At 33.9% G+C, this 25,761-nt stretch overlaps 2 protein-coding genes across 7 annotated transcripts; one reads left to right on the top strand and one right to left on the bottom strand.

The window, feature by feature from the left end:
* The first annotated feature begins 2,106 nt into the window (after window positions 1-2,106).
* Window positions 2,107-6,055, top strand: LOC124941884 (OVARIAN TUMOR DOMAIN-containing deubiquitinating enzyme 2). Of its 3 annotated transcripts, none has more exons than XM_047482253.1 (9): window positions 2,107-2,130; window positions 2,626-2,699; window positions 2,788-2,833; window positions 3,138-3,246; window positions 4,738-4,829; window positions 4,915-4,977; window positions 5,107-5,225; window positions 5,535-5,610; window positions 5,751-6,055. In XM_047482253.1, the coding sequence occupies exons 2-9, from the start codon at window positions 2,635-2,637 to the stop codon at window positions 5,805-5,807; spliced, it is 627 nt and encodes a 208-aa protein (XP_047338209.1). In that variant the 5' UTR covers window positions 2,107-2,130; window positions 2,626-2,634; the 3' UTR covers window positions 5,808-6,055. The 3 variants fall into 3 exon arrangements, with proteins under 3 accessions (XP_047338209.1, XP_047338207.1, XP_047338208.1); XM_047482251.1 differs by lacking the exon at window positions 2,107-2,130 and adding an exon at window positions 2,153-2,219; XM_047482252.1 differs by lacking the exon at window positions 2,107-2,130 and adding an exon at window positions 2,218-2,364.
* Window positions 6,056-6,371: 316 nt separating this feature from the next.
* On the bottom strand, window positions 6,372-25,454 carry LOC124941133 (phospholipid-transporting ATPase 2). Of its 4 annotated transcripts, XR_007099603.1 has the most exons (27): window positions 25,348-25,436; window positions 24,945-25,084; window positions 24,556-24,745; window positions 23,894-24,107; window positions 23,464-23,580; window positions 22,680-22,772; window positions 19,847-20,021; window positions 18,235-18,401; window positions 17,253-17,357; window positions 16,180-16,277; window positions 15,949-16,091; window positions 14,197-14,293; window positions 13,844-13,953; window positions 13,601-13,765; window positions 13,321-13,475; window positions 13,092-13,172; window positions 12,847-12,967; window positions 11,474-11,580; window positions 10,036-10,167; window positions 9,237-9,390; window positions 8,472-8,589; window positions 8,187-8,360; window positions 8,023-8,074; window positions 7,459-7,586; window positions 7,205-7,355; window positions 6,638-7,114; window positions 6,372-6,523 (listed from the first exon to the last, which is right to left on the bottom strand). XR_007099603.1 is itself a non-coding variant. In XM_047481397.1 (26 exons), exons 3-26 carry the CDS (start codon window positions 24,678-24,680, stop codon window positions 6,758-6,760), a joined length of 3,339 nt encoding a protein of 1,112 aa, XP_047337353.1. In that variant the 5' UTR covers window positions 24,681-24,745; window positions 24,945-25,084; window positions 25,348-25,436; the 3' UTR covers window positions 6,552-6,757. The 4 variants fall into 4 exon arrangements, 3 of the variants coding, with proteins under 3 accessions (XP_047337353.1, XP_047337354.1, XP_047337355.1); XM_047481397.1 differs by lacking the exon at window positions 6,372-6,523 and having other exon boundaries at window positions 6,552-7,114; XM_047481399.1 differs by lacking the exon at window positions 6,372-6,523 and having other exon boundaries at window positions 7,014-7,134; window positions 25,348-25,438.
* Window positions 25,455-25,761: the final 307 nt, after the last annotated feature.

Genomic DNA, 25,761 nt, shown 5'->3' with positions numbered 1-25,761 from the left:
ATTTTAATTAGTTGAGATTTAATTAATATAATAACTAATTCAGCTACTTATCTAATCATCTAATCTTGATTTGGCATTAATTTTAATTATTTTAAATTTATTTATTCAAAATAATTATTTAATATTTATAAATTGAGAAGATAAAATTTTAATGTTTACACTAATATATTAAAATAAAATAACATAAAAATATAACTTTTAAAAAATAACAACTTTGTTCATGTACATTTTTGTTTGTTCTAAAACTTTGAAAAAAAAAAGATATTTTTGTATGTTAATATAAAAATATGTTAGTTTAAAAACTTGATTTGTCAAAATATATATAATTAAGAATAAACAATTTACGTAAACCTAAAACTCTTCCAACACTCTTCAAAAACATAACAAAATTATTAAATGTGTGAGGTTTTGTCATTATAAAGTTTATTGATAATTTTATTTATATATTACTCAAATAACTATACAGTCTTAATTTTTATTTTGTAAAATATATATATATATATATATATATATATATATATATATATAATTTTAGAATGTAATAACTGTGTAAGAAATTCAATCTTTATATTTTATAAAATTTATTTATTATTTTTGTTAGCAACATGAATAGAACTAAATTTATTTGTAATTAAATATTTAGCTACCGATGAATTTTTTATTAAATCGTCCCTAGACGTTAGACCCCTTCTTTGAATGCTGCAGATCAGCCCCAAGGAGACAGATTTTGAGGAGGGACTAATAGTAGTTTTCTGTCAATCGCTGGAGACAGATTTTGAGGAGGGACTGATAGTAGCTTTCTGCCAATCGCTTGAAGGCAAGGAGTTGAAATGTGTGATATACCTTTACAAATTGAATTATATTATGATAAGTTGTTATTTTACTTATTCTTATTTTTTAGTATATGAATTTTCTTATTTTTGTGTTATTAATAAGTTTAGACTATTATCACATAAATTTCTATGTCAATATGTAAAAATTGTTAAGGACAATTAGATTTACAAAATCACTTTATCGGGGTGAATAGTTTCTTCCTCCTCAAAGTAATAAATTGTGTGATTGTTAAAATATCTAAAACTTTGATCATATACTAAATGTTTTTAAGATAAGTTGCACTCATTTATATGTCAGTGTATTCAATTTAAGTCTTTTTAAGTTCATGTCTTATTATGATTAAATTGAGATATATCATTAAATTGAGATATATCATTCAAAATTTTAATTATTGGTTTATTTATGGATTGGAGTAAGATTTATTAATGTCAATAATTTATATTTTTTCTTTTAACGAGTGATTTAGAATAATAATTTATTTTGTTCCGGATAAAAATGTATGTTATTATTCCTCACATGGAATGTAATATTTTATTTCTTGATTATTGTAATTAATAATTAATTTTAATTTTTTACTCAAATACTTAAAAAATATTATTTTTATACTTATAAATAATTTTTACCTTTTATTTTAAAAAATGTAAAGGACGATGAAATATTTATTATTATATTTTTAACGTTGTAAAAGAAACAATTTGTAAATCACCAGCCTAGTTACTATAAATTGACAAGTTTCATATCTAATTTATATCATATAATTATAACATCAAACATTGTTAGTATGATTATGATGAATAATCTAATAATATAATCTTAACATAAAATATTTGTGCATTATGAAAAAGAAAAAAAAGATAAAGGCACTAACAAAATGAATTAAATAGTGATATTCTTGTATGATATTTTATTAATAAGAATATAAATTTTTGATTTTTATTATCGTTTAAAATTCTTATATTATTTTATATGTTTAAAGTATTTTGTGTTATTTTTAATAAAAAATTACTTTTTAAATTAAAAAAAAAAAAAGAAATGTACTGATGTATTTTTGATGCACCACCTATATGATGAATCACCTTTATGATGAATGATGAATGATGAATGATGAATTGATGAATGATGAATTGATGAATGATGACATTCCCAAAAAGAGAGAAGAAGATAGACAGACACAGACAGACAGACAGACAAAGTAACAACAAATGGCGGACAGTATAAAAATAAAAACTGTCCATATTGAATCGAACCGGTTTGTTCGAGTCGACTTTCCACCAGCAAACGAAATAACTTAACCAGGTAGGTAGGTAGGGTAAAATGCAAGTCATCTTCTTTCTTCTTCACTCTTAAAAGAAGCATCTGGAATTGTGGGTGGGTGCACGCCACCGGTCAGATCTCGATTTTTCATTTCATTCCTTTTATGATTTCCATCATCATTTCGACGACACACGGATCTTGAATTCTTTACTTTACTTTACTTGGTTACATTCTGCCCGGATTTTTTAGCTCCGTTTGTTTGTTTGTTTGAATCTCGTATGCATCTTGCTTTTTTTTTTTATCGATCTCCGTTTTATCTCTATATGTCAGCTTGAATTGGTGTCTACTGATTTTATTTATCTGCATTTAGGGAATTGAGTTTTGGGGGTTCATGCTCAAATTGAAAGATCCTTCTTCCTCCTTTAATTTCACTCACCGTTGATTTCAATGATTATGGTTTCTCTTACATGTCTAGTTAACTCCTCCGCCATCTCTGGCTTGAAGTTGAGAGATATGATTTATTTATATTTGTTTCAGGTAGACAGCATGGAAGGTGCCATTGTTAGAAGAGTCATTCCCTCTGACAACAGTTGTCTCTTTAATGCTGTGGGGTAAAGCTTGATTTGTGCATATAAACCTTTCATTCTCAATCCTACAAGCTTCAGGTTACTTACTTTCGTTTCTGCTCCCTCCTCGCAGATATGTCATGGATCATAGTAAGCTAAAGGCCTCTGAGTTGAGACAGGTTATTTAACATGGCTTTTTGTTTGTTTGTTTGTTTGTTCAGAAGACTATCTTGACAATTTTAATGAATGGATTGTGACCTGTTGTTGTTGTGCTCTATAATTAGTTATTTATTATAGAACCGGCTTAGATTAATAGAGCTTCATGTCATGCTTTATATCCATTTTTGGCGGCGGCCAATCTTTAAAAACTCAATGCTCAGAATGCTGGTTTTACGAAAGAAATGTTTTTGTTAATGTCATATGGCATTTGAGCGTATTCTGTTTATTCTATTTCCTTACAACTTGCTTTCACCCACTTCCAAGGTCATAGCTGCAGCAGTTGCAAGTGATCCTTCAATGTTTTCTGAGGCAATTCTTGGGAAGCCAAATGCAGAGTATTGCTCTTGGATTCTTAACCCTGAGAAATGGGGAGGTGAGTTTGGGCGGCCTCTCTTGAGGTCTCTTAGCATTACATTTTCCAAAACAGATGTTCGACACTGTCACATTAATCAATTGACCGGGTCTTTGATTCAATCAAATTTACATGTTTCATAATGCTTGGAATTTCTGTAAGAATGTCTACACTAAGGTTCTTTATTTCCATTGTGATCTGCACAGTGGCTGTCATCGGCATTTGTACTTATCTTATTTTTATGTCGGTTTCCTGGTCATAAGATTTTTATTTACTATCTAGCCCAACCAATAGCATAGCATATTGTTGGAAACCACAATAATCCATCAAGAAACACCTTTTAGGTATCAAATAAATGGAAAATTGAGAACATTATAATTTATGGCTGATTGTTCCTATATATGTGAAGATTAAAAGTAGATTCATATTGAATCTAAGATATAAAATCTCATTGTTTTATTCCAAATTAGTGTTTTGGGTTTTAGTTTCTGGATTGGAGTTAGAGCAATAATAAACTTCTCTACTCCAAGTTTACTATAAAAAACTTCAGCATGCGAAGCTTGTGCTCTGAATGCTTTTATTAGCTTGAAAAATTAAGCTTAAGGGTAATATCATTGAACGTGTCTTAGGATTAGGTATAATAGAGGGAAATATGCAAAGTAGTCCCTTAAGTAGTAGTGAGGAGATAAATAATTAGTTAAGGATACAATTGTTATTCTTGATTAATAGTGTGTATAAATAGATGATAATAGTCTTGTATAGAATATTATTCATGATATGAAGTAAAGTGATTTAAGATCATTGCAAATCTAAACCCTTTCATCTCCCTTTTAGTCTTACGATCTTGAATCCTAACATTAGTATCAGAGCCATCAATCTGCTTGCAAGAATTGACACAACACTTTCTTCTCAACCACATAATTTTTTGATACGGGCGGAGAATATTTTGATCTTATTGGCATTTAGCCTCCTTCTGTTCTTTTCTTTTTCTTTTACTTTTCTTCTCCTTCAATCAGTTATTCTTTAAACGCATCTTACGTTTTTCTCTAATGAAAACAAAGAAATTATCCGGAGTGCAAGATACGACCATGGCCGAGAATCAAATTATGTGTAATACGGTGCAAACTTCTGTGAAAGCTACAAGAATAGTTGGCTAAAGTACAATAACATCATATTACCGGATGGCTTAACCGAATATCATATGCATATTAAATAACCTCAAAAAGCATATATAATGACTATTACAAAGCATTTAATGTGAATATCCATAATTTCAAAGCATGAACTACAGACGAGTAAAAAGGTATCGTCACAAGATAATCGACATCTCTCCTGATCAGTGCATTGCATTATAAGATTGCACAGATATATGGTCTGCCACTTTCCTAAAAGCCTCCCCCTCTCCCTCTCTGAGCATACATGGAAATTTAAGACTCATATTTTGCTCCACACACACCACCATTAGAGTTATTTTTTTTCTTTACTTATATTAATACAATTGGTCTTCTGTAGGCGCCATTGAGCTGTCAATATTGGCGGATTATTATGGGCGTGAAATTGCAGCATACGACATCCAAACCACAAGATGTGATTTGTATGGACAGGTGAATGTTTGGTTATGTATTTGACAGGCAGGAAGGCTCAGAGGGTGTATTATTGATATCATCCTCATGGTTCTTTTTTTTTCAGGAAAAGAACTATCGAGAGAGAGTGATGTTGATTTATGATGGACTGCACTATGATGCTTTGGCTGTATGCTCTCTCTCTTGCTATATATATATATATATTTATATATTTATATATTTATATGACTAGTACTCTCTCCCCCTCCCACAATGGGCAAATATGTGTGCGCTTGTAATTATTGGACTGGATCCACAGATGTCACCCGCTGAAGGAGCACCAGAAGAGTTTGATCAGACAATATTTGTAGTTGATAAGGATAGAACAATTGGAGCAGTTGAAAGGCTGGCTCTGAATTTTGTCAAAGAACAACAAAGGTAATGGATTAGGTTTGACAGAAAGAAGCATTGTGTTATTGATCATTATTGAATGTTGTTCCTATAAAAGTGCAATATATATTTGCTAAGCTCGAGCTGGTAAAAACTTACCGTTTCAATTGCTTATCCTCTAGGGAGGCCTAGTTGGTGTGGTCTTTTTTAACCTACTTGATCTAATTGATTTGATTGATCTGTCGAGCTAGGTTAATGATTGGAATGAGAAAATTATAACTAGGTTTGGTTTGGTTCAATATTTGGTGTTAGCTAGCATGCATGGTAAGTAATTCACTCGATGAGTTACTTGTGTAGGAAAAGAAGTTTCACCAACACAGCCAACTTCACTTTGCGATGTGGGGTTTGCCAGATTGGAGTCATCGGCCAAAAGGTAATTCTCCTCCTCCTCCCCCTCCCCTTATATGCCAAAAATTTCTTACATTATTATTTTGAAAGGTAATCTCCATAATAAGAAAAGTTATAATGTGGATTCTTTTGTGGTGGTGGATGTGGAAATAAATTAAAATGCAGGAGGCTGTGGACCATGCACAGGCAACAGGACATGCGAATTTTCAAGAATACAAGTGATGATATAGGTTAAACAAGAAAGAAAAAACTTACAGTTTAATTTATATGAAACCAATTAAGAAGTAGTAACATGCAGAAACAGTTTGATCTCAAATTCTTTGGTTTGGTTTGGTTGGGGGATTTGTTGTATCATCGGAGGGTTTGGATAAACTGTATCATTGCCAATTGAATTGTGTTGTCATTGCCTATTGAATTGAATTGTATTGTGTTGTCATGATAATAATAATAATGACCATTTTATCCATACATACAGATTGCGATCAACTTAGACTTCTTCTTGATCCAATAATAGGGCTTTACTTGTGATAGTATAAGGACCATTTTAGGCTCTGTTTGGGTGGATGCTCTCAAGCCCACAACATTCTCTATTGTTTTTTTGGTAGAAAATTCACAAATTTTATTACACAAGATGCAAGAGAGATGAAAAAGCATTTCATTTCATGCGCAGTTTGATTGCATATACTTCTGTGAGATTGTCTTGGAGAGAAGGATTTTGCCTTTATTGTTGTTGCAAATGATAATGTAGTGTGATCATTGAATGAAATGTTTGTACGAGGACTAAAATGGCATGTAAATAATAAATGTCTTGATAGAAATGTAGTCTCATACTTGTGTACTTTTCTCACTCCCAAAATAAATGTATCCATAACCAGTCATCAATCAATCTTATAATAATAATCAATGGTTTTACTCGTACATCCATACGAAATTAGCTATAACATTTCACCTTTTCTATTATTAACTAATAGACATAAAGGCTCCTATCGACCCAATAACCGGTCATATTTCTTACAGACTTATGGATGCAATACAAATATTTTACCCCAAAACAACACAAATTTTGGACTTCTCCTCCCCTCTCAACAGCAGCAAGCAGCTTCTCATCCGTGCAGATAATTATTTAGCTAGCTAAACTGTAGGGGAGGGTATTTTTTATCATTTCTAGATAGTTAGTTGTCTTTGCAGTTTCTGGAGTAGCTAGAGGACAATCGAGACTGTGACGTCTGAAAGAACTCAAAGGGTGTCCCCGATCCTAGAGATCTTCTTGTGGCATTTGGGGAATCTGACAGCAGCGGTTCATAAACTGGGTTTCTGTTGTTCTTCGCCTGTGACGTTATTATACTCAACGGTGTCATATCTTTCTCATTTGCTACTCTTCCCTGAGGAGCCTCTACTATACTTCCAAGGGACAATATCGGCCCTCCTAACCTCTCTGCCTGCTGAAGAACATTAATCTTACTCGGTCTGTATGTGTATCTTAAATACTTCAACGCAAGCACTGGACCCATTCCTGCTCCAACTATCAGCTGAAATATGCCCCCATCATCTTATATTTTCAATAATAAAAATATTATATATTTTAACAAAATGATCCTTTAATCATTTCCAAGACTTACCCCAATGCTTATCCAATAGGATGGCTGTCTACACAGGCGGAACATTATGGTATACATCCCCGACGAAGGAATAGCACTAACAATCCAGTTTATCACATAGAACCCAACAAGATTTCCCCATACCGCCAAATGTTGCAACGTTGTGAAGGAGCTACCAAAGCAAAATTATTCAATCATCATTACAAGATTAAATAACTAATTATCTTCTGTTCAAAATGAAATAAAAAGTAACTCAGGTCCCTATAATAACTTACTTGGTCTCTATTGCAACTACAAAAGCCTGTAACCAAATACACCCAGATAGTGCCACCATTGACACTTCCTCCATTTCGCTTCTTTCAGAAGCATAAGCATGCAACGTAATCACAAAAACAACAATTGCCTGCAACCCACAATAAGAAACACCTACTTAATGTGAATCTTAAACAAAATACACTGAAATGTTCAACACTTTCAGAAAGTGACCTAATATTAAAATTTGTCACATTCAAATCTCAAATGGTTTTCTAGACTTTTATGCTTAAGGAACCTTTTTTTATATTTCCTAACTTCCTCGCACATTATAGTGTCAGGAACACTTTCAGAAGTAGGCCCATATTTTGTTAACATTCTGTCTCAAATTTAACTTATACCTATTTTTTAAAAATAAATCTTCATGGAAAATATGTGTAAAGACTTTTTCCAACCTGGACTTTCAAAAGTGATGAATACGTAGTGTAAAAACCTATAACCTTTCTCCAGGTATTTTCGAAAGCTAAAACGAAAAATATAAATAAATTGACAGAACAGTGATCTCTAAAATAATTAACAGCACTCACATGGAAGAGAGATCGTCCAAACCATCCAGCAAAAGTGCTAGGATTGAGAAGCCTGTTTCAATGGTCAAAAGAGTCTCCTCAATTCCCAGCATGATTGTTAGAAACCAGTCCCCAAAAGTAAATAAAATAGTAACAGAAAAGCATAAAACTACACATATTCTGACCTCCCTGCTTGGCAATAAAATAAAATCTGAGGATGTTGCATCACAGTCTTCTCACTAAGATCTTTGTCCAAGACATTGACAGCAACAGGTATACTAGTATAGAAGACATTGTAGGCCATCAAACTGACAGAATTGAAAAGACTAGTACCAGAAACACCTGATACGAAAGAAAACCTGCAAGCATTCAGCCATGAAATATGTTCAGACACAAGTAATACACCTTAGCAGTTGAACTGAAATAAGAAGAATTAGCAACTTGGACAATAGAGTGTAATAGTAACTTACAAGATTTGGATGAAGCATATCAGCAGTGATTTATAAAATGAATACTGGGACAAAAATGCTGTACGATTGTATGAATAGCGTCCATGGACAAGTATCAACCTCTTCAAAAACCTGAATTCTGAAACAAGGATAGACTAAACACATGGGCTCTTGACAAAAGATAACAGCCAAATATAACTATTTGTTGATAGGAAACATCTAGAGAAGCAATCTTTCTGGAAGAAAATGCTTATGCACTGAATATGTACACGAACTGAGGACACAAAAACCCACTACTTCAGTATAAAACACAACACAGTGACCTAGAAATCAGCTAAATTGATTGAATATTTAGGAAGAAAAAAAAATCATCTTTTGGGGCTAACCCTGATTTCTGACCAAAATCACGATCCTCCTCTCTGGTTCCATGACTTCCATCAGCACTCAAGAATCATGCATATAGAACACGAAGATTTCAACCAAGTAGTACTTCACCATTGGTTCTTTTGGGGAAATCAGGCAGACAATACCATTCTCAAACAAAAACAGTTCACACACATGCATTAAAGGTAATCATACTTGTCATTGGTATTACAAAGTATAACCTAGCTATAACTACATAGTACATAGTATAACAAAGTGAACAAGCCATCCAAAGCACTTACTTTCAGCAGCAACATATACATCTAAAGTTTTAGATTTATAACTAAAAACAAATTACGATTAAGAGAGCTATTTTCAGAAGAAACTATAGTCTATGCATAAAGTTTGGTTCAAGGAACTCACTTCCAATGCTATAATCAGCTGCTCTTGCTGCCTGAAGCCCTTCCCTCCCACTAATTCCAACTCCAATATCAGCTTGTTGTATCATTCTTACATCATTTCCTCCATCTCCAATAGCCAAAGTTCTATATTCACATGTTTTTAAGAGCTCTACAAGCTGCAAGGACAGGATACATGAAAATTCAGAGTATAGCTATTATGATGCGAGTATTTTAATAGTAACGTGAATCATGTCTAAACATGTGCCCACAAATGTGTTGAGTGCCATGGACTTTCATTCTTGCATGAACCAATATCCATGTTCTAACTTTATACAGAATTTACTTTGAAGCAGTGGAAAGCTTTCCATTACACCGCAGCCACAATGCGAAGGACGCATCGTCCGTGGGAGAAAAAACCAAACTAGTACAGTACATCATGACATAGATAGCACATCATAAATGAATACAGTGGAACTCATGGCAATTGAACTTCAGAATTATGTACTGCAGAAGACATTTAGTTATCAAACGATAAAGCCAACATATGATTCTAGTTATTGTTACCCTAAATTACATGATTCAACAAGCACTTCATACAATACCAAATTATAATAAATAGAATTGACATAGGCCATAGATGAGAAGATAGAAGTGTGTTGTGATCAGATGATTTAAAGTGAAATCAACCCTTTTTTTTAAAAGGTCAACTTTTATTAAAAAAAGCGCAAGATGCGTTCAAACGTTTAAGAGAAATCAACATGTAAACATACTATTATACATTAGATACAATGAAGCAAACGTTAAGAGCTAAGGTAGAGCACCTGTGCTTTCTGGGACGGTGTAACACGGCAACATATAGCTGTCCTTGACAATATTGCTAATTCAGTAAATGCTTTCCTATAATGCTTAAGTGTAATTTCAAGAGCCCAGCCATCGATAACAAAAGCCACATCCTGTTTAGCAAAATAAGAACTTGTTTAACAAGGCTAGTAAAGAAATATCATAGAAGTATAAAAAAGAAATGGATAGACAGAATGTTCCACTTCAAAAATGGCATTTATGACACACTATTCATAATATCTTGTTTTGTTTAAGAAACCTGAGGAACAGCAGGTGTTGACCAAATGAACTTTTAGTCTTGGTGTGTACAAACTACATTTATCCGCAAAAAACAACAATACATCATACAAACTGATCATATCTTACAGTGAATGAGTTTAGACCATTTGGAAACACTTCTTGGAGCTGGAACTGTGTCTTAGTTTGGATTTGGACGAAAAACATTAACAAATTTGTGAATATATGTCTAATTAAGTAATGTTCCATAACATTAACTCATTTAAATCAAAATCCGGACAAGAACTTGACAAATCAATGTTTCCAAGAAAATTTATCGACGCTTTCTCGTCCAACCTCATACCCAACCAACTCCAGATCAAGCTCCAGAAAGGCAAAAGTGTTTCCAAATGGGCAAAAATCTACAACCCTAATTGATTAAGAATTACAAAGTTCTTCAAAACAGTAACTAAAAAGTAATTAATGTAATCCCTATTACAGTTATGGATCACAAATTAGTTATTAGCACCAAAACTGATCTTTCTTCTAATTAGTTAAGGACATACTCCCTTATCACTATAACTTGTTTCAGATTTCTTATCAGGCAATGATTCCTGGCTTCCTATATTAATACATGAAAAAATATCTGAAAGCTCCCAAAATAAATAGAATAAGTAAATTGTATTAGGTCCATCTTAGCTAGAAAATGGACACCTATATATCAATGACTTTAACAATAGAAGCTCCCTGGTTAATTGATATGATATGATGAGGACTGTGTAACTGAGCTACATAACATAGATTTACTGCCCCCCAGATTGCTTACATCATTCAGAAACACCATGAATGCTTTCTTGCATCAGCAATACTACTATTCAATGCAAAACAGCACCTCCAACTCCTTACTAACAATGCTTGGCATGTGAGCCTACCTTGATAGCCTCACACCACAATAATTGCACTAAAATGTTAAGTGTCCCAATTCTGAAGGCATTAATTGTGCAGATGCATCAGATTTACTTCCACAAAGATGAAACAAATTCATCCTCAATCAGTTTCCTTTCAGTTAACAAAAAAGAATTATAAATTCATGTCCCAAATAAGAATTTCCCCAAGCATAAATGACAAGAAGATGGTAAGAGCATAGCAGAGATTAGCTGCAAAACTGATATGGAAAACAATTATATGCTGTCAAGAACATACCCTAGGTTCCGAATTTGTTATTCTCATTGTAAGCAACACTCTCTCTAAACTTCTACAAACTTCATCTTCAGTCTTGCCATTAATTAAAAGAAGCTGGCCTTTGGGTTCTGCAAACAAGAAAGGAAGACAAGAAGTGTCCTGTTGTTACAGCTGATAACAAGATGTAGAACGCAAAGAGTTCCCTGAAATTTAGTTGCATATATTCCCACAAAATTCTATATACATGATTTTTTGCAACATTCAGCTTATACAATATATTAAGCACAGGACATGAGCAATTCCCGAATTCAAACATACATTAAAACAAATAGCAATGTAGATATATTCTATCTAACTCATGATCCTCATTTTGAAAATTAATTGCGCATGTTTCTGATCAGTCGATATAATGAGGAATGACGTCATAATGAAATATCAAAGATGTCACTGGTTATTTTGGTAGTTGATTAAAAATAAACTAAAATGACTAGATCCACATAGAGGGAGAAATGAAAAACAAAGATAAACTAGCTTTCTTTGATTCCCCACAGATATTGGGGACAATCTCATGCTGTAATTTTGTATATGAGCATGAAAAAACAAGTCACTATAGGTGGTTGTAGTCACGGATTCAAATAATAATACCTTCATTACAGCTAGATTAATTTTCTTCACATATTTCTTACTTGTTTTTCTTTATAACATTTAAAAGAAAAGGTCTGAAACGTATGAAAAAAAAAATCCAGCTGTAATGAAAGTATTACTACGTGAAACAAAGTCATCCGCCGGCATGTTCCTTAACTTATTTTGAATATCTTCCTAATCAGCAATAGAACATAGTATCTGAAGTGTTGATTTCTTGATATTTCCTAGTTTTCCATATTTAGTTTTTGTTTGTTTGTTTGAGAAAAGTCCATTCATAGAATGACAAAGACGTCGTTTAAGCGTAACGACTTAAGCATGTCATGGGAGTTGAGGGAAATAAAAATATTTACAAAATAGTTTTCATATTTAGTGGACCTTATTTAATAGATAATCATAAAATTGCATGTCATATACTCCTTTTTCCAGCTCAAAATTGAGTAACCTTAAAGCTTGTGTCCAAGTTATATATTGCATCGACTCCTCTAGCATTGTCTATCAAGATAATATACCTGCAGACTATACACAATATTATTACATTTTGGACTACTGTTCTTCTATTTGATATGAAAAGATAAAGACTCTTAGTAGCACAAAGAAGTCAGCAGGCAACAAGAAATCTCACAGGGTCAAGGCTCAAGCTATTGGTTCTCATGCAGATGAATCTTTTTGAGTAAAAATAAACTTCTACTTGGGACATGGCATTATATAGGGAGTATTCTTCGTGTCTCCAGTTAACTTAATCATCTAACCTGGGGAAACAAAATTGCATGAAAGAGCAATCTGTATAGCAGTATTCTGCTTATCTCCAGTTAGCATCCAAAAATTTATCCCAGCTTTCCTGAGTGTCTCAATTGTCTCTGGTACGCCATCCTGAAAAGGCAGATAAATATGAATGAAGATATATCCAGTTATGTCTAGATCACATTAGGCAAACAAGGAATACATAAATGCTAAGATAAATGATGCTAGATGTCAAATGTGTAATTTCAGATACTTGTAGACGATCTTCTATTGCAGCAACCCCAAGGATTTCAAAGTTCTTCTCTAATCTTTGGCAGACTTCAGCCACTTTCCACTGCACGAAGCAGCAAAATAAATTATCAGCAAGAAACATACAATTCATGTAGACATAATGACATATGAAGATATATGTTTACATTTGATAAAAAAATATGAAACAGAAGAAGGGAGAAATAAATGAAAGCTGTAGTGAGTATACTTACTTCCCTATCTACCAATGAACTATTTGCTTCTTTAAAAATCAAAGACCATTCGATGTATTCATCTTCTTCTAGTTCACGCCAAGCCAGGCATAACGTTCTTAGTCCTTGTTGTGCATAATGTTCAACAGCTTCAGCAAAACTTCGTGTTTGTTGCCCTGTCATTTGTTCCGGTGTAGGATGCACAAGAACATGGATAACATCCAAATTAATGTGTTTCATGATGCTATAGGCTATATCAAAATCCCACAAAAAAAAATGGTGTCAAGTAGATAAGAGTTACCAGTCAATGCAAGAGGAAGAATTGATTCATCTGCCCCCTTAGACAACAGGAGAATTTTACCATCCTTGCAATCTTTCAACACTATTGACATTCTTTTCCTATCAGAAGTGAACTCCAGAATGTCCAGAACTTCATATTGTACCATGATACCATTAAAATTGATTTCTGAAAGATGTAAACAACAAATAAACTTTTAATCCTAAGAAACTTATAATCCTAAGATCCAAACATGAGAAAGTTTACCAAGGATATTTGTGCTCTTATTAATAAAGGATACATGCATCTGTGCTGCTGCACGTACTAGAGCTTCCTCATCCTGAGACTGTCCCTTGTATGATATTGAACCATTTTTACTACAGAAACATAGTCAGTAAGATCACTCAAGACCCAGATATAAGAATTACAAAAAAAAACTATATTTTTCTTGCTCTAATTTTTCTTTTCTTTTTTCCTTTTGCCCCCGTTGGAATCCTTTTGTAATGTACACTTAATGTCACAGTTCTCTTCACAGAAACCAAAAGAACTAAATCGAAAATAATGCATATGAACATAAATTAGCTCCAATTATATGATGTATTCGAGAAAATAAGATTCACCTTTTAATTGGTGTGATAGTATTGCACACTGCCATGACAGTGAGGAAGCGCATAACATCAGGTGATCCACAGGTAACAGAGTTGAGCAGTTCTGAGTCTGCATACAAGCATACAAGGAATAAATGAGACCAACATAAAATAAATCAACTATACTCAGAAGTCAAAGCATTGAATGTGAAACAGAAACTAAGCAAGCCTAGTTTAAATAATTATTTATACATAGACGCCTCCCCAGTTAGGCTTGTTTTTTTCTTGTTGGGTCATGCATGGGAAATTTATTATAACCCATTTGTGCATTATCCACTAAATCGGGGGTAGATTCACCTTATACATCAATTCAGTAGAAAAACAAAAGAGATATGTCATGAAAGTGTAATAGAAACTCCTTGGAATTCTAATAAACAAGTGATGATGAACTTCTGGTCATATGTTTTAACTTGTGTTAGTGGCAAGACCAGTTTTATCTATATTCTTCCAAAAAGCAAGACCAGTTTCAATATTCAAGTTAACAATGTGCTAAGGTACAGAAATAAATGCTGCGGTCCCAGAATAATTCCAGCACCCTCCACGGTCCTATGCACTTGGGCTGGATTTCTGTTTTTTAGTTTTATATTTTGTTTTGTCTTACTTTTCTGTTTTTAACCAACTGAATTCTGTTAGTAGTTGTAACAATAAATCCTGAATATTCTGGGGCAAATCAGCACCTATATAAGGCTGATCCCTCTTCCCCAAGGACCCATCTATAGAATAATGAATATATGAAGTTACTTGTGAAAGTTCTTCACCCCATTGTATTTTTTGTTTTGATTATTTATTTTGGACTGTTTGGTATAGACCAGCAGTATTCTCTTCTCATCCTTGATTCTTCTTTTCCCTCATCCCAATTCTTCATTACAAAACCCTTCCGCTGCACTTTGATTATATATTTCCCACCCGGTCCTAGAGATCAAGAACTCGATTCTTGAAATCAAGAACCCATAAACACTAGTTACAATTCAAGTCGTAACACAATGCTGACCAGTTATAATTAAAGAGTATGACCATAGTACTAAGGATCTTAAATAAATTGGCAAGTTTTGTTGATATACATCAGTCATCCTATATTCATCCCGTTTCCCTAACTTTCAGATACTATTTTGTAAATGATGTTCCGCACAGCTGACAAGGCTATGGAAGAACATAAGCGCCGTAAATGAAGATAGAAATGAAAATGTAGCTAACTTTACATTGATTGTTCCCCAGTCCAACCAAAGATGAATATCAAATCTGGGTAATTTTCATTGAAGCAAAGCTTAAGGCTGATTAAATCAATAATAACTATCCAACTGTAAATGGTTGTAGTATGATATATTAGTAGTTAATTCAAAAAATACATACTCTACTATATATAAGCTACTAAGCCACTAACTACACTACTAATTACCATACTAACCCTATACTACTACTTATTACCATACTACCTTTAGCTAGCAGGGGAAATCCATTCATAAAATAGAATGGTGATTCAATCTTCCGCCCCCCCTCTCACAGAGTGTCCTGTTATTCCAAGCTATCAATTCAAGGGTCATTCTTATCTCATCTCAAATCTACAGTCTATTCTATATCACAACCTGTCTAATCAGTTGCAATTATCCAAAACCAGGAAATACTATGAGCAAAATATTATGACAAAACATGAATGAGAATAACAGACCAACAGAAAAACTCACAAGGCAATAAGTAGTCAAACAAGGAAGAAAGGGAACTACGAACCTTTCAGGGCATCCCCATTCTCATTCCCATAGAAAATACCACCAATACAACATCTTTTGAAGATCATTTTGTTCTCTGTAAGCGTCCCTGTTTTATCTGTTAATATGTACTCAACTTGCCCCAAGTCCTCACTAATTGCTGTACTGTCATAAAAAATAATCACACCTTAGATAATGAAGTATATATTTGTCTATATGTTTCCTTATGCTGAAAACAACAATCTAAAAATACTTTGCTGCACGTGCTGGAGTGCCAGTTTCTAGGTCAACCATCTCTTCATCCCAATCAATAAATTTTGCATACAAGCTCTTCACCAGATCCAGAGATACCTAACCATTTGCAGTAAATTGAGGAAGTTAGACTAGACTGGAAGTTTGAATAGGCACATGTAGGATCCCAACATATTTTCATTCAACATCTCTAAAAAAATTCAAGGTGTGAAGAAAGGATAGACAAGAGTAGATTTGGAGTAAAATTAAAGCATACACTCTTCATTCTGTTTTATTTGATTAAATTTATTGTGGGGGGAGTTCCAAGGCAGATATGTGTTCATTTTCTTGAATTATATAGCCCCTAAATGTAAATAAAACAAGTAATCCTTGTGTAATAGTAAAGGTGTAATCAACGTAGTTGAGATAGGGAAGATTTTTTAATATATTAAAGGGTAGATGGTAAAATGACACTAATTTTTCATTGACAGTGATTCAAAAAAGCAGAATGGAGTATCAATAATTGTTATGATCTAAATACAAGTATTTCAGTATAGCAACCAATATTGAAGTTGGCCAAGCAATTGCAAGAATTACTTAAATTGACAACCAGTATAACGAAACTACTCAAATCTCAAACAAGTAGATAGAACATGCATATGTACCATACTTTGATTAGAGGAAAAGAGTTTACAAGTTATACAGTGGCAATTAGACATATACCAAATCTTTAGCATCAATTCAAGACCCTGGGATTCTTAAACTGAAGGTTAAATTTTTCAGTATCAGTTAAACAAAAAAGGCAAATAGCAGGATATAGCAAGCTGCTTGAGTCACCCATAGGGTCATGCCGTACAAGTAGCTCTTTTCACCAGAATGTTGATGCTGAACAATCTTCTTTAAAATGTTTTATTTTCTTTCCCCTACCTAGCAAACTTTGATGTAACCTATCTTTTGTGAAACTTATGCTATTAACAGTAAAAAACAGTGTCCTGTTGCATGTTTTGAAACAAATAATTGGTAGGCTTCACATCAAAAGAATATAGCCAAAACAACATACAAACGAAATCCGTGAAGCAACATCTATGTACATACCTTTATAGATATAGGTATCATAATGGAGCAAAGAAGCTCAAATCTCAAGGGGATGACCAACAGTTCATACCATGGACCTTCAATTGGATACTGAACATACCATTGCTACATAAAGAGACATAATATATGGCATGATTACCACAGATACATAGGTAAAAACATAAACAAGTGGAAGTTATGCAAGATTCTTGTTATTCCCTAAAACAGAATGCAATATTATTATTAATATCCCACTTATTATGTGGTGGATATTATGGAAAGAACGAAATAGGAGAAATTTTCAAGGAAATAGTTTTGGAGCCGGTAGGATTAAAGGTTTTCTTCTCCAAACTTTCGCATCAATCAAGAAGGAGATGTGCATCGGATGGGACTATCTCGAGCTTATCGAAATCTAACTTTATTGTATTTTTGGATTTTCTTTCTTCACCCTCTTTTTTTCTGCAAACTGTTTAGGAACGTTTCTTGCGTTCCACTCTCGATTTCAATAAAAAAAATTGACATTTTTTCGCCCGTCAGCAGCTCAAACCAGAGCGACTTAACAAGTAAAATGGCAGTTCCTCTACTAACTAAGAAGATAGTGAAAAGGCATGTTAAGCAATTCAAAAGGCCCCAGTATGATCGCAGAATCTGTGTGAAGACTAACTGGAGAAGTCCGAAAGGTATTGATTCACGGGTAAGGAGAAAGTTCAAGGGATGCACTCTCATGCCCAACATAGGTTATGATTCAGACAAGAAAACTCGTCACTACCTTCCAAATGAGTTCAAGAAAATTATTGTTCACAATGTGAAGGAATTGGAAATCTTGATGATGCAATTTAAATTAAATAAGAAAAAAAAAGTTGACCTTTTTTTCAAAAAAAATTAATAACTAACTAAAAGCGCCAACAGATTGGCTAACACGTAGGAACGGAAAAAAGGACATGCCAAAATTACAGAATAACAGAGATAAATAAAACTAGAAATCACGCAATAGTGGACGGACCTTTCTCGACTCCATATCCTTCCAGACATTCCCAGCAATTCCCAGAACAACAACAACCACTATCTGGAAAACGAATATAGCTCCAGTTAACTTGTCAATCATTGCATCAACAGCTGTAAGCTTTGGTTCAGGTACACCCCTGCTCATACCCAGTTTGGTCTCATTCCCTGAAGTTGAATTCAGAAGTGACACAAATGAATAAGTAATAGGAAGTATAATAAGAGTAAACTAAGCAAAATGATTTAATTTATTTTATACCGCAACCCAGAAGCCACTCACCAAAGGGAAGAACCAGTACATAACATGTATAAGCAAATTACCAATATACTCCCCTGGAGTTTACCCCAATAGCAGAAGTCCTTAGCCAACATAAACAAGGTGTGAAAGGATACATTTTGACTAGCAACTGACAATGGACAATACTGGAGATAGGCAGTATGGGAAGTATGAGTTTCCTTAAAAGGAAAAACTTCCTTGTAAACACAAGATCGCGTCGACCATAGTATGAGCTACGCACAATGAATATGTATTTACATTATGATATACCTTGAACTAGAATTATGTTTAATATCTAGAATCAAAGAGTATAATTGATGAAACGCTACAATGAATCAAAGAGAATTGTATTGAGATGAGAAGAAAAAAAATTAATGGGGAAAGATAGAACCCTAGATGCTTGGGAGGATATAATTGGGATGAGAGAGATAGAAACTCTAACAAGAGTATTCAACTAATTCATTTCTTAACTACAACATAACCACTACTAATCAATTTATTATATTTTATTTGTAACTGCCACAAACCGTTACTCCGTCCATAGGGCATTAGCCCTAATCCTTTCCCCTCATAACACACTACAACGATTTATTTTCCTAAATTTTGATTCAACATCAAGCATGTATTCATATTTGCCCATGCTTAAATACACTAGGAGTAGGGGTATAAAAGGTTTTATATCCTCCATATCTTTACAGAAAACAATCTTCTGCATGGCAATTTATACATATAGATTCAGACATGAAAGAGATATGCAGGAGCCACAGACAAGTCTAAAAGTTGTCAAGCTAGAGAGTTTACATAGCTTGGTGATGGAATTCAGATTGTAATATCTAATTGTATCTCATAAAAGGTTACCTAAAGACATAATTTATATTTGAACCGAAAAGGGTTCTCGGCGCCCTCATAGTAGAGTGGCACTACCCAATAAACAAAACTGATTCAAATTTCTATATTTCTATGAACTCAGTTACTCAGTGCAATAAGTTCTTCTTCTTGATGCTCATCAGACTCTAATGTTCTTTTCTTTTACAATTATTACATGCTATTTGCTTAAACATCACTTTTGTAACCTGCTTTTGTATTTGAACACTACTCGCTTTCCTTTTTAATGAAAAGTTGACACTCTTAAAAAATAAGCAGTCTTGCTCTACTTCTGAATTCTAGTTCTATTTCCATAGACAGAAAGCATTTTCAATTCCAAAGTAAGTACCATTCCTCTTTTTTCTTGCCTCTTAACAATTTCAATAGTCTACCCTCGACTGCTTGACAAGATCAGAACAAAGTACCAAATTGACTACTACCAATTTACACGAGTGTAAATCACATAAAGTACCTGTATATACAGAAACTCCACAAGCCCATTCCGTATTTCTCAAATAGCATGACTGAAGAGTTGTGTTATTGATTGTTAAAGGGCACAGATCATTGTCGATAAAGGGAGGAAACAACCTCAAGTTAGCATCAAATCTTCGAATGTCCCTGTCTGGACATGGACACTCAATTACTCCCTGTAAAAATAGTTAAATTGATGAGCAATAATCAAAGATGAGGAATTGTTCCTTTAACAAATTTTCTTAACTAAACTTTGAGGAGTATCTCATATTCTTCAATGTTTTAGACAATATCTGTTATTCAATAAGATCTACACTAAATAGGATTCCCCCCCCCCCCCCCCCCCTTATACGTTATCAGTTAACCAAGAACAAGGACTTTCTCTATGTATATCAAAAACTTGATGTGCTAGATGAATATATTATCTACACTTCTATTTTGCACGTACAATAAATGTAAAAAAAAATATTAATGTAGAGGATTAAGTTTTCTTCTTCATCCAATTAAATCATATAATACATCTAAAATTTTCTGTTAGACATCACAGACTCAACTTTGACCAGAAACTGATATAAGAAAATTATAGAAGAGCAGTGTCTATACTATTCTTTAATGTGGAAAATATGTCAATTACCTAGTTGATTATATTATTTCATAATTAGTCTTTCCTAGTAGTATTTACCTTATTTAGTGTTTTGTGTTCTCTTAATTAGACTTCCCTAATTATTACTTTATGTGCCTCTTCAAGGCATAGTTTCATTATGTAATAAACATCCAAAAATAAAACAAAAACTTCCTCTGCACTAAATCTCTTCATGGTATCACAGCAGCATTTTGAGTCTTGAGAAGTCCAACGACCTGTATTCCGCTGCCTCCACATCGCCGGAGTAGCCTAAAAACATTTTTATGTTTAGTTATATATTCTTGGATCCATCCCCTCTTCTAGCCTGGCGGCAATAAGAGGTGGATACTAACCCTAAGTTCCTGGGTTCGATCCAGTCAGGCGGCAAGTTCTGCGCCTGGTTAAATGGTTAAGTTTGTTTGCGGGTTACAAACTTAATCCGTTGTCCCGTTTTTTTATATTCTTGGATCCAAGGGAGTAAGCAAGCCAGCAGGTTCTCCATGCTTGCTAGGTGAGTGAAAGGGCTAGTCTGGTGAGAAGGTCTTGTCTGGTTTTCAGTAAAAGTTTTTTCTGGTCTAGTCAGCAAGTGTTCTGCAACCCTCGTACACTTGACGACAACGCTGAGAGTCTCGGCATCAACCCTATTCTGCATACATTCCACGACGACATGCTGTGAGAGTTTTAATATTGACCCTTTGTTTGACGAATGGCCTCAAAACCAGTAATTTTCAGTTGAATCAAGTACTTTATGGGCTTCCTCATTTGGGTTGGATCGAGTCATTCACGAGTATCCACCTAGGGTAGTGATAGAGTTCAAACTCTATGGTTTAAACAATCCAAGAAGGGGAAATGAGAATCCAAGAGAAAATCAAGGTGAGGAGTATAGAATCTTTCATAATTTCATTCAATATTCATAGTTGTAACTTAGATATGTTTTTATATTAGCCTAATTCTAAAATAAAAATATAACTACTATCCAATTAAATAGTTAAGATAAATACAATCCTTTTTTTTTTAAAAAGGTCAACTTTTATTAATAAGACTATTAATTAGTCAGCCAAGTGTCAACGTGTGATCGTCCCTTCAGAACCCTAGTCCATTCCGTGTTAGCTCAAAGTGGAGAGAGTATTAAAGTTGGGATGTGAGGTCTCAAGTTCGATTCTCACTCAAAGCAACTTGACCGAAGTAGAGGGTCATATGACTGTGGGATATTGTGTTGTCCTCCTACAGGAAATAACCCTGGTCTCACAAAGAAAAACATTCACGGATCTCACTGGTATGAAGAATTGCAGCCTAATTTAGGGGAGTGTGGAAATAGTCAAACTAGACTTATATTTATTTTTGTTTTTATTTTATTCTCTACTTTATTTTTACATCTATAAGAACAAGTGAGTAGAGATATTTTAGGGATTCCAATTTATCCTAATTGAGGAAAATCAACTCTAAATTTATTAAGAGGTTGAATTATCATCAACCGAAGGCATCATCTCATCATAACTAAAGCGGTGCACCTCCGTAGACACTCCAGTGTCACCTCGCTTTCAGAAACTTCAGCAGTTCAGTGTTGATTCAGTCATTGGAGCGTCACCTCTTTGACAAACACTCATTGACGCCACCCTGCCAGAAACTTGGCCATCACCCCTAGCTTAGCTTGAGGGGGAGTATTTAAAATATAAATCTTCACCATATTAGCATCGAGATTCCAAAATCTAATTTTCATGTCAAAAGGTAGGAAGTACAACGAGCTAAGACGAATTTGCTACAAACGAGTGAGAGATTGATAGAGATGCCACAAGAAACGAGGCAGGTTTGAGGCGAAGCCTTTGAAAGAGAACATACAACCAAAAATGAAGCCTTAAAAACCAGAAACGACTTAAGAGTGAGATAGGAATCCTAGAGAGCGCAAAATGGAGGTGTTACTATTGCTAAGGCCTAAAACTATACTGCAAATCCAAGTTAGATGCAGAACATATTAACTTGGATTTTAATGAGTGGAAAATATGCCAATTACCATAGTAAGATTTTATTATTTCATCATTAGTCTTTCCTAGTTAGGCTTTTGTGTTTTCTTAATTAGACTTTTTAATTAATACTTTATGTGCCTATTAAAGACACTTTTTCATTAATTAATAAACATAAAAAAAAAATACAACAAAATCTTCCACTTCATTAAATCTCTTCATTTAACAATACAAAGAACAAAAGATCTTGCCTTCATTTTGTGTAGTAGTTCAAAGTCCATCCCCATGCAAGCAGAAGGTATCACTCTTGTCTTAAGATCAGTTTCACCATCCAAGGCAGACGTCTGCAAAATGTGCTAGTATAAGATTTCCTAATGTATGTAGAAGAATAAAGAAAAATTAATGAACATATGAGAAGTGGTAATCCCTTGAAGAAACAAGTAATGAAAAAGATCCCCAAAAAGAGCTCAGAAAGAAGTGCAAGCCCACAAGAAAGAGTACTATGGCGGAGGAAAACATCTAAAATCACAGATATACGCACGCAACTACAGTTTGATTATGTCACCAGTCAAAGTTTCATCTGTCTTTTTTTACTGAAGCAAATGTTTAAAAATTGCATCCTATCAGCCATAGACAATATGAGTATTTGTTGATGGACAGCACAAGGTATTGCATAACATAAGACAAATTGAGAGTACATCTATGCACACATTTTTATCTAGGATAGTTCATCTCAAAAACCTGAACTAGTGACCAAACAAATTGGACATCTTTTGTTAATTGGGACTTTTTGTTGCCCGATACAAGGAATTTAGAAAAAGTCAACTGAATCCATTGTTTACAGAATTGCAGAAAAGCCTGTCATACTCGAGAATTTTATATGATTTATCATTAGAACATAAACCTAGATAGTGAAGATTCTTCTACACAGTTTTATTATTCATCAAGAGTATGAAAGGTATATAATTCGTAAGTTTGCAACTGTTGAACTTAGAAAATGTTAAAATTAGCACTCAAAGCCATTAACTAATATACCTCTATATAGCAAAGACCTTGTGGATCTGAAGTACCGAGCAGAACCAGGTCACATGGAACTTCATCATTCTCACGAAGCCATACAATATTTCCCACGTGAACATCTTGGGCTTGAATCTACATGAGTTCAAATGAAGAAAAATTAAATTCACTAATTCAGAATGATTACGAAATAATAGGATTGCTAGTAAAGAGGCAAAAACAATAGCATTACTTTCAAGGGAAATTACAAATGAGAAAATGAAAAAACTGGCTGATGTCCCAACAAAAGGTTTTCCTATTAAAGAAGTATCAGAGTTGACGGCAGGAAAAATTAAGAATATGAACAATCAAAATGAGATGATTAAGCATTACACAGATAGTATTCAACCACACACATAAAGAAAGAACTTAGTCATCAAATGCATAAAACAGTTAGTATATCCCTTACATGTTTTTTAATCCCATCCTTGACAACCCAAACTTCTTTCTCATTTGCCTTCTTGTCTGATAGATATCTGTTATAGTCATCCCATGCCTCTTTTGTAGCAGACACGGCAAATATCAATATGAGGGGACCCCATGTGCTGGCAGGATTTACTGGAGTAATAAGCGGCCATAGTTGGAGGCAAGCAATCAATAGAAAATATTGATTCATGAAGCGGCTGGAAATAAGAGAAATAAATCTTCAATGATAGCAGAATATTGGGAGAAGGGAAATGCGATTATCATAAGAATTTAATCAAATATGAGTCCAATGAAAGGATTAGGTCAAACCATTATCCATAGATTAAGACAATTAACAATCAAATGAGACCAAAAAGAAAACAAGTAAAAATAAACATAGCAGCTCAACTCTTCCAATCAGTAAAAGTTGTAGTTGTTGTTCTAGCAGACATAAAATTTCTTGTTAAGAAAGAGCAGAAATAATTTGAAGAGCGTGATTCATACTTAAGTTAAAACAATTGATCATCAAGATGGACAGGTCGAGCAAAGTCTGACAGTACAAGAGGTAATCAAAAGCATGTACATAGCACCAAAAGTACATAAACAGAGCTTACAAAAGCACCCAATCAATTGTCCAGACAGACATATAATCAATTAGAGGATTACCTGAACTGCTCCCATAAGTTCTTTGGGAGGAAATTGAGTATGGTGTATTTCCTATTTGATATCCGATTGTCACAATAAAGGTTGTGTGACAGTTCATCATCATTAATGTAGACATAACGCTTCATTCTGAGCTCTAAAGCAAACAGGGGTCTCAAGCATGCTCATAAACAATTATAATCCACTGCAAGCCCTGCAAATGTAGGGAAAAGAGTTTGTATCATAACACCATTTGTCTTAGTGGTACTAGAGGGGTTCAGTTAATTTGGTTGTTATTAAGCGGATAGTATATGTAAGGCATGATTGTGACAAAGAGAGATGGCTAATAAATTAGAGGAATTATTTTATAATTTCTCTCCTCCGGATTCTCTCTTTCTCATCTATCTTCTCACCTTTGATTCTCAATTGATCTTAGACTGTTAAGAGCTCTATTTCTATCAGCAGCAGCAGCAGCAGCAGCAGTAGCACGTTCAAATAGGCATATTATAAGTTTCCAAGCAGGAATTAAGCTCAACAATAAACGGTACCTAGCCTAGCTCATCGATGACAACGTTAGGTGATTGATTGATTTAAACATTTGAAATCAGATTAAGATTAATTGAAGCTTTTGATACAACGTAGGCTGTTGGATCAATCGAGCCGAATAAGAAAATGGCACAAGGAGTTGAAAGAGAGCAAATCCGATGCAGGCAATTGTTAGCGAGGAGGAATAATTCAAATTCTTCTAAGATGTGATCGAAAACGGAAAATATAAACATACATAGAAAAAAGCTTGGAACAACTGGAGAGGCCTACCTCACTCACTGCCTCCTTCCTTCCTTCCTTCCTTCCTTCCTTCCTTCGCCTCTCTCTCTTCCCTAACTGTTGGTTTGGGGGAATGAATACGTGACGTGCGTGCACCCGTGACTCTACGGCATGCTAGTGTGTTGGTCAAGTTTATTGTACTGGTCTCTCCTCCGGCAACTATTCGGTTCGGATCTTCCAAATTAACACTTAACCCGGTTTCTTCTATCTATTTGGGCTAATTTAAATATGTTATTTGTTCGTTAATTAATTATAATAATTGAATGTTATTATTGTCTTTTATTTTAATTTGATCGTATAATTGTACTATTATTATATAACACAGTTGTCCTAATATTTTGTTTCAATTATTTTTTACAACTTATTTTACGGTGATATGTTAATACTTTAAATCTTATTACATTA

Source organism: Impatiens glandulifera, chromosome 6 (assembly GCF_907164915.1).
Source record: "Impatiens glandulifera chromosome 6, dImpGla2.1, whole genome shotgun sequence".
In the NCBI taxonomy this organism is placed as follows: domain Eukaryota; kingdom Viridiplantae; phylum Streptophyta; class Magnoliopsida; order Ericales; family Balsaminaceae; genus Impatiens; species Impatiens glandulifera.
This window is presented reverse-complemented; position numbering and strand designations above follow the sequence as displayed.

Coding starts and splice junctions, on each gene's coding strand:
- LOC124941884 (XM_047482253.1), top strand. CDS start 2,635: ATGGAAGGTGCCATTGTTAGAAGAGTCATTCCCTCTGACAACAGTTGT. Junction 2,700..2,787: donor TGTCTCTTTAATGCTGTGGG/GTAAAGCTTGAT, acceptor CCCTCCTCGCAG/ATATGTCATGGATCATAGTA. Junction 4,830..4,914: donor GATGTGATTTGTATGGACAG/GTGAATGTTTGG, acceptor TTTTTTTTTCAG/GAAAAGAACTATCGAGAGAG.
- LOC124941133 (XM_047481398.1), bottom strand. CDS start 24,680: ATGAAGCGTTATGTCTACATTAATGATGATGAACTGTCACACAACCTT. Junction 10,168..11,473: donor TAACAAATTCGGAACCTAGG/GTATGTTCTTGA, acceptor TTTGCTAAACAG/GATGTGGCTTTTGTTATCGA. Junction 9,391..10,035: donor CACCGTCCCAGAAAGCACAG/GTGCTCTACCTT, acceptor CTGTCCTTGCAG/CTTGTAGAGCTCTTAAAAAC.